The sequence below is a fragment of the Brachyhypopomus gauderio genome, chromosome 13 (assembly GCF_052324685.1).
Source record: "Brachyhypopomus gauderio isolate BG-103 chromosome 13, BGAUD_0.2, whole genome shotgun sequence".
In the NCBI taxonomy this organism is placed as follows: Eukaryota; Metazoa; Chordata; class Actinopteri; order Gymnotiformes; family Hypopomidae; genus Brachyhypopomus; species Brachyhypopomus gauderio.
Genome location: NC_135223.1, coordinates 11,482,009 through 11,489,520, shown reverse-complemented (window position 1 = coordinate 11,489,520; position 7,512 = coordinate 11,482,009). Strand labels below are relative to the sequence as shown.

The 7,512-nt window shown below is 43.9% G+C and overlaps 2 protein-coding genes across 6 annotated transcripts; both read right to left on the bottom strand.

Moving 5' to 3' along the window:
* Positions 1–411: 411 nt before the first annotated feature.
* Positions 412–4,788, bottom strand: foxj2 (forkhead box J2). Of its 2 annotated transcripts, none has more exons than XM_076970891.1 (10): positions 4,439–4,788; positions 3,782–4,187; positions 3,581–3,655; positions 3,299–3,379; positions 3,098–3,205; positions 1,999–2,152; positions 1,599–1,817; positions 1,416–1,511; positions 943–1,317; positions 412–836 (listed from the first exon to the last, which is right to left on the bottom strand). In XM_076970891.1, exons 2-10 carry the CDS (start codon positions 4,100–4,102, stop codon positions 727–729), a joined length of 1,539 nt encoding a protein of 512 aa, XP_076827006.1. In that variant the 5' UTR covers positions 4,103–4,187; positions 4,439–4,788; the 3' UTR covers positions 412–726. The 2 variants fall into 2 exon arrangements, with proteins under 2 accessions (XP_076827006.1, XP_076827005.1); XM_076970890.1 differs by having other exon boundaries at positions 3,782–4,158.
* Positions 4,789–4,931: 143 nt separating this feature from the next.
* isoc2 (isochorismatase domain containing 2) lies at positions 4,932–7,458 on the bottom strand. 4 transcript variants are annotated; one of them, XM_076970892.1, is made up of 7 exons: positions 7,285–7,458; positions 6,823–6,892; positions 6,262–6,386; positions 5,944–6,156; positions 5,767–5,837; positions 5,550–5,667; positions 4,932–5,231 (listed from the first exon to the last, which is right to left on the bottom strand). In XM_076970892.1, coding segments are annotated over exons 2-7 (594 nt in total). In that variant the 5' UTR covers positions 6,824–6,892; positions 7,285–7,458; the 3' UTR covers positions 4,932–5,165. The 4 variants fall into 4 exon arrangements, with proteins under 4 accessions (XP_076827007.1, XP_076827009.1, XP_076827008.1 ...); XM_076970894.1 differs by lacking the exon at positions 7,285–7,458 and adding an exon at positions 7,054–7,278; XM_076970893.1 differs by lacking the exon at positions 7,285–7,458 and adding an exon at positions 7,098–7,278.
* Between the last annotated feature and the right edge of the window lie 54 nt (positions 7,459–7,512).

The window sequence follows — 7,512 nt, the reverse complement described above, 5'->3', positions numbered from 1 at the left end:
GTTAACTGTGAACATTCACATTTGGGGGAAAATGGAGGGGAAAAAATTTAAGAAATAAAATATCCCACAAAATCAATTTCTACGTGCTCCTGTGTGTCATGAGTTTTGTTTGGGGGTCTGGGGGAGGCTGTTCAGCTGGATGTCCCGGCCAAGACGGTACTTACAGATGTCAGTGCATTTTTTGTTGTACTACCTTTATTTTGAAGAGAAGCATAAAATAGCATAAAAACAAACACAAGTTATAAGAATATACTTGGCTGTTTTGGCTAATGAATGAGCTAATGATGACCAGTTTCAGTGAATGAATATTTGTGAATCAGAAATAATATTGAATTATTCACAGACATTATTCAGTCATAATACACTGAAGGAGCCTGTGCCCTCTACAAGCAATAACTCACCCCAGGCCAATTCACTATTAATAGTGTAATTATTAAGCAAGAAATAAAATACAAATTCAAGTGAAAAATAAAAAGGTGTAATTGTCAAGTCACTTAGTGCTCTATAAATTTTAATTAAAAACTAATATAAACTAGAAAACAAAGATCAAGTTTCAAACACCACTACTGTTGGTAGCTGGAATGTTTGAACTGGAATATTGACATATCTGAAATTTAAAATATCTTCATAAAAAACAGCAATGATTTTACATTGATAAATAACTGTCCTGCAATATTCTACGTTGCTCTGTAGTCCACGAATTTTGCCGCTAGATGTATAAAGCATTCATTCGATTAGTGAATCCCAGTCAAAATCGTCCTGGAACTCTTCACTGTTGCTGTGGAGATGCTTCATTAGGGGTCTGCTTCTAGGTGTCAGAGGTTGCGTTTGGAGACCTACAGAGCACAGAACCACATCAAGAGGCATGAAATGTACACATTTTCATTGTCTTCATAATTAAACACTGATAACCATTTTATAGTCTTATGTGTCCAGTCTTACCGATGGAAGGCAGAGGTTGCCTGGTGCCAGACTGGGCTTCAAGGTTACTTTGAGGTGTGTGGCTTTGGTTCTGAGGGTTCTGTGTCAGGGTTTTCCTGATAGGCTGTGAAGGGGGCGCACCACTATATGTGGGGACCTGGGAGAGGAAACTGAGTTGAGAGGGGTGAGTTAAACTAGCCAGAGCTGAAGGACCAGCTGGTTGCATGTTGGCGAGAGGTGGAGCCAGCTGACTCAGAGAGACATGGTTGCCTGATGAAGAGCCAATGAGACCCTTCTGAGAGAAGAAACGATTGAGCGAATCACAGAGTGAGGTGAACATTGCAGGCTCCAGCGCCCAATCAATTTGCTCAGCTTGAAGCATGCTCTCTACCAGGTCTGAGGAAAAGTGAAAGAGAATGAGAACTTGTACAAAATTAATCAGCTTATCATCACTGAACATATGCAGGTTCTATTTTCTGACATCAAGTACTCACCAGGGTGACCGGTTAGGTCAACGTTAGCCCAATCCAGACTACTAGCAATCCTGAAGCTCTCTCTCAGATACTCATTATTGAACAAGTCTGCAGGAACTAATGAGAAAGAGCGATAACATGGATCAGTAATCACAGTAGGACATCTTACCTTCTGATATTCTTAGTTAAAGAATAAATACTTACCATTGTTATGCATCAGCCTGTCAGACTCAGAGTTGACAGTCTGTGTATTTTGTGTTACGGCAAAACTTGTGTTAGTGTGATTGGTGCTTGTGTTGGTGCCAGGAACTGAGGTTGTGTTTGCATTAGTGCTGGGGCAGTGGTGAGGGGACAGCGGAGGGAGGGTGGGTGTGTGAAGCGCTGGAACCTCATTGGGTATTCCAAGCAGGAAGGGCGTTTCCGCTGCAACACAGAGAAAGCACCATCACTTTCTCCCGCTGTACTTATTAGCAATGTATTTACAAGTAAAAAGAACCCGTTAGTATTACACGGAACCTCTTTCAGACAAACCACAAAACTAAAAGAAATTTAGGGAAGAGATACCATGACCCAGTAGAGCAAAAACGAAATGTGTTCCACTCACACTGGGAGGTGAGTCTCTCTCTCATGGAGCGACAGAGAGACTGGAAGGAATTGTAGAGATCAGGCAGGTTCAGATCGGCGAAGGAGAAGCGGAGAGATGACTCGGCCGAGGGGAGAGGGGCAGCGGGAGACATGGTTACTGGGGCAGATGGACGCTGGTAGGGGTAACATGAACAGAAACGTTAGCAGAAGCTAATTTTTAATCCAGATTAAAACTCTGCTCAATACCTGAGCTCAAATGGAGCTCAAGTCAGTTTGTGTTTTTGCTGATTCAAACCCACTCAAGTCAGTTTGTGTTTCTGCTGTATTACTGTATTTTTCAATACAGCAGTTTGCTCAAGTTGGTTAACCGAGAGTTGTGGAATGCAAATTTCCTGGCTCGGGTGTCCTGGGAACACGGAAGACGTGCATGCTCTGTGGAGGAAGGTTGACGATGGGGGAGATATTTCAAGGATAACTTTGCTACTTTAGGTCATGGTCTAGTTTGGTGCTGCAGTTCATGATAAAAAAAAGAAAGAAAAAAAAAAGAAAATCTCTCAAATGTGGAAGAACATCATTCACCACACTCACCTCAAAAACGACTTTCAATGATTATTCTAATGTCTTCCACAAAACGTCATTCATACTTTCTAAAATAAAATTAAAAATTGAAAGACATAAATCTTACCCCTGGCATGCATCCATTAAATCTAAAGTTTGAAGCCACAACCATATTAGGAGTTTCAAGTTACCAATGTTCCTAAATCTAATGTTTCGTGCTATTCACACTAACATTCTAACGGACTCTCTAACCGTTTTGCTCTATCATGTTAAGCACTGTTATGTTATGTCATGTTATGCTCATGATGTTTTTGTGATAAGTTACATTAGGTGCCTATTTTTCACACACAAACTCATTTTTAACACTGTAAAACAGCTAATTAAACCTAACTCTAGTTCTGGATTTCACTGGAATCCTGGATTTGTAAATTACATAGTTGGCCACTTTGTCATCACGCCTGACTCCTGAATAAAGGGAGGGAGGAAGCCCTGTAGGAAAATTTCTTTTAAAAAAGCAGAACAAGTAACACAAGAAAGAGTGTGGTGGGTTTGTATGGCACCTTGCAGGGTGGTGGGGCCAATGTGGTTTTGATGTCTGGTGGAAGAGAAAGGGGCTCAGTTTGACTGGCATGCGTTTTGTCCTCGGTGGGTGTAATTCCATCAGGAGTCTGAGGGGGCAGCAGAGATGCTGGGTGAATCAGTGGAAGTCACGCGCGTTCGTTTTCTCATGAACAACACTGAGGTATGGCAGAGGACTGTACCATCTCCTCCTCCTCTGTAGGAGAAGACCTTTTAATTCCTCGAGAATGGTCAGCGGAACCGTCCATGGTCCAGTAAGAACCCTAGAAATAGTCAAACAAAGACCTAACTACAACATGAGTAACTAAAAGCAATATATATCTTGTAACATGGTTATATAGAGGTCATAAGATTATATTATTACTTTCACATGTGATTATACAATTACTGCAATATTATAGAACACTATTTTTCATATCTCAGGATAATAAACTGAATTCTTGCATGGGATAAAATTCCCAGACCTTCCCAGGGTCACTCTGTGGTCTTGGAACTTTCCAGAAGCATTTGTTCAGGGACAGATTATGCCGAATTGAATTCTGCGTGGAAAACAGAAGGATATGTCAGGACCTTGACTTGAGCTCAACTGGTTCTGTATATTTTGATATGTGATACACAGCTGTGAAGACCGAGAGCATTTAGAGTATATGAGCTGTCAGCCGTACCTTCCAGCCTCTTCCTGTTCTGCTGTAGTAAGGAAATGTGTCGCTGATCCATGTGTAGATGTCATTCAAACTCAGTTTCCTCTCCGGCGAAGAGCTTATTGCCATGGCGATGAGGGTGGCATAGCTATGCGGAGGCTTCCCTTTGGGGTTGGGCAGAGTGGTGGATGGAGGGGTGGATGGAGGGATGGATGGAGGGGTGTCTCGCTCTCGTCCTTGTTCTCGCTTCCTCTCGCCTCTCTCCTTCCCCGAGCGGAGAGTGTTCACCCCCAGCTGGGGAAGCCAGTCGATGCTGGTCAAACTGGAGTCCAGTTCTGACGTCATGGCCAGGGAAGTGACTGGAGTGTAGGAACCCGGAGCACCGAGTCAAGCTGCTTTCACTTCCAGGCAGAGATTTAGAATCCAAGGCATGCAGAGCCACAGGAGAAAACAGTGCAACAGTCTGACTTTTGTAGTGTGATAATTCAAGTCCACAACTAAAAATAGAACTACCAAGGTAATGCTTTAAAGAAAATGGACCACAGTTCTTAAAAAGACCTGTGAACTTTGAGCAGTGCTTCTACGGAGGCTTGGATAGTGTCGCATTCTTTCCAGATAGACTCAGATGTAATTAGCATGAGCATGTGTGTGCGGGAGAGCGAGAGAAAGAAACAAACTTACCTCTCTGCTGTCAGCAGGCCCCAGGCTTCACGCTATGTCAGTCTGTAACGCTGTCATCTGTTGCACAGGCGCTGAGCAGCTCACCAGCCGTTAGTTTTCTCTCTCCTCTTTGGCCTTATCTCTCCCTGATTTCCCATCCAAAGGAACTTTCCAGCGTTTGTGTGGTTTACACTTTCTCTGCGATATTTGTTTAAACGAGGAGGAGGAAAAAAACGGAGAAAAGTTCTTCCTTTTTCTTGCTCCCTCTGCCCTCCCTTTCTGTGATGTCACACACGGCTGACGTCTGAGTATTCCTCTTTCTGTGCCCTCTGTCCCCTCCCACCTCTCATGGCCACACCCACACTGGCTGCTCTTGAGGAAGTAGTTTCACAACAGCTCAAACAGCCTTTGCTGTAGTCCCACAGCATTAATGCCTGTTGTTGTGAACCTGTTTCTGGGACACCTAAGTCAAACTTAGCCCTGTTCTGTAAAGAAAATATCACAAGTCTGGAAATGCTGTTATAGTCCAACATCATTTATTAGTTTATATGCATTATTCACAATACGTACACAATGCATTACATTCTGGTTGTATTTGAGAAAAAAGGAAGTAGGCAAAGACTGTGGATTGAAAATGTTTGGAAGCCAAATTTTAAGGCCGCCAGAACCAGTTATAGCAATGATGTGTGCTAGGAAATGCCTGCTGAATGAAGGGCTGACTGAGCCTTATTTTGCCATCTGGCTCTTCCTACAGGGAGCTGAAGAGTGCTAGGAGAGCCGTGTCTGGGGAGGGGTGAGCCAGCAGCTTCTGAATCTGTGTGGGCATGAAGAACTCATCAGTGCACAAACACAGCAAAGACCCCCATGGCACAAACCCCTCAAGCTGTTAGGTTCCCACATCCAAAACCTATCAATGACTTCCTTATTCACGCTTATTCACAAACTAGAACCCAAGTCCACCATGCTTGTTTCATTATTCAGAAAGGATTAATTGCTATCTACACAATCTTTAAAACGTATTTATAAGCCACATTCAGTTTAACTGAAAAAGGCTTTGCAATGCCCAATAGGTCTAATTTGGAAGAGTCCTTCTACATGACCGACTGAGATCAGGCAGCCTGTGTGACTGTACCTCTTTGAAGTTCGGGTGCTTGGCATCCTGCACCAGCTGCAGCAGAACCGCCTCTATGGTGGTGAGAAAGGCCCCGCTCTGCTTCAGCCGCGAGAGGGCGAACAACCGGTCCGTCTGGCTAAGGTGCAGCGACACGCTCGCTTTCAGCCCGCACGCATTTACAACGGGCGACATTTAGGCAGCGTAACGGATGCAAGTCTAAGTTAACAGCAGGTACCTTCGCGATGAGACGGCGTCCGCGACAATGTGAACCTCCATTCCTCTCTCTAGGAGGTCGTAGGTCGTGCACTGGAGAGATGGCAGGACGCAGTTTCAGAGGTCACGCTCAGTCTTGTGATTGAAATATTTGACATTTTCTCTACTGTGCATCTGGAGGTGATTCAACAGAGCTTACTGCGATGCAGGCTTGGGCCTCAATGCCACACAGGATGGCCTGCTTAGGGCTGCCGAGGCTCTGTAGCTCCGCCTCCACGCTCTCGGTCAGCATGGAGAAGCGGGTTTTGGTGTGGGCCTTCAGGCCCTCTGCCCCAAGCTCAGAGACTGTGGGGCCCAGGCCTTTAGGGTACTGCTCAGTCATAATCTGGGGGACATCCAAGATCCGGCAAGCCTGCAGAAGAAGGTGGAGTCAACCATTACTGGACAACACTTATGTTCAACACAAATGTTCAAATATATGTACTTGACAAGAGTTGGAGGCATGACAGTGGATTACCTGCAGCAATCTTGCGGCATTGCTCACAATGTTGGTGAACTGGAAAATGGTTGGTCGGAACTTCTCTTGCATATCACACAGCAACAGAACTGTGCTTTTGGGTGACAACCGTCCTATAAGTGCCACTGAAAAAATTAATAAATCATTTAGATCAACTGGATCCTTTTTTAACTCCAGGACGTGAGTACAAATCACGTGTGGTTCTCCAACTTTGTCACTATGAACAGCAAGTATTTCCAGGCAATTCAGCGTTTGACATTTTACATTATACCGTTGCATCACAGGCTGTTTCGAAATCTACACAAGAATATGTGGAAAGGACTATAGCATGCAGGTGATCTGTCAAAGGTATGAAGATAAGAATCAGGCGAAGAGCCATGTTATCTTATTATGTACATTGCTTATGCCTTCGTTGGAAAAGGTCTTTTGCATGAGTTATGCACCTCCACCCGGTTTGAACAAGAATTAACCCGCAAAACCCGGTGAGCTGTATCCCTGCAGCATGTACGGTTACAGCTGTACACATTCATCCCGTTAGATACATCTAAACATGTAACTTACTCCTGGTTGAAGACAGGTCACCAGCACCGTCGTGCGTCCTGCGTTTGTCCGAGCAGCCCCGGGACGATTACTTTTATGGACAAAGACAACAGTGGTTGTATTCCTCGTACAATTTTTGAGCAATTTAGACAATCGCTTTCAAATGTGAAGTTTAAAATCTCTACATTTTCTCACACAACGTTTACAGGTAGCAACCCAATACAATACTGATCCGTGCGATCGGTTTCTTACAGTTGCAGATTAGTACAGTAGTCTATTTGGATCTAGTGCTTTACCAAGCGGGCTGCCAGTGTGAAATTCATACTTCTGTGAAAGTATAGTTGGGGATATTAGGACGACATCCTGGCTGGGTTTACTCTCTCTCGCAAGTGCTGCCCCTTATTCTGTTCCTGGGACGGTGCTGAACAACAGACATTATATACCGACCATCTTTCCCTATCTTGTCCTGTTAAAACCACCTACCCATAATATGTCCACGAATAATGCGAACCTACGTCCTTCCATAAGACAAAATGGACTCCCTGGTGTGGAATATCCACCAGGGGACGGTGTGGGCTAATCCAATTCAGAGTAATTACACAGCTCAGTTACCATCATTTCCTTTATTCTTTTTGTATAAATCGATACTTGTATTTTATTCACTGTTTCTACTTGACTGCAATAACTGAATTTGTAATCTAAAAAAGAGGA

Coding starts and splice junctions, on each gene's coding strand:
- isoc2 (XM_076970892.1), bottom strand. Junction 6,157..6,261: donor ATGCCGCAAGATTGCTGCAG/GTAATCCACTGT, acceptor CTTCTTCTGCAG/GCTTGCCGGATCTTGGATGT. Junction 5,232..5,549: donor AGCACCCGAACTTCAAAGAG/GTACAGTCACAC, acceptor ATGCCCACACAG/ATTCAGAAGCTGCTGGCTCA.
- foxj2 (XM_076970891.1), bottom strand. CDS start 4,102: ATGACGTCAGAACTGGACTCCAGTTTGACCAGCATCGACTGGCTTCCC. Junction 2,153..3,097: donor TGGCCCCACCACCCTGCAAG/GTGCCATACAAA, acceptor TACCCCTACCAG/CGTCCATCTGCCCCAGTAAC. Junction 1,512..1,598: donor CAGGCTGATGCATAACAATG/GTAAGTATTTAT, acceptor CTTTCTCATTAG/TTCCTGCAGACTTGTTCAAT.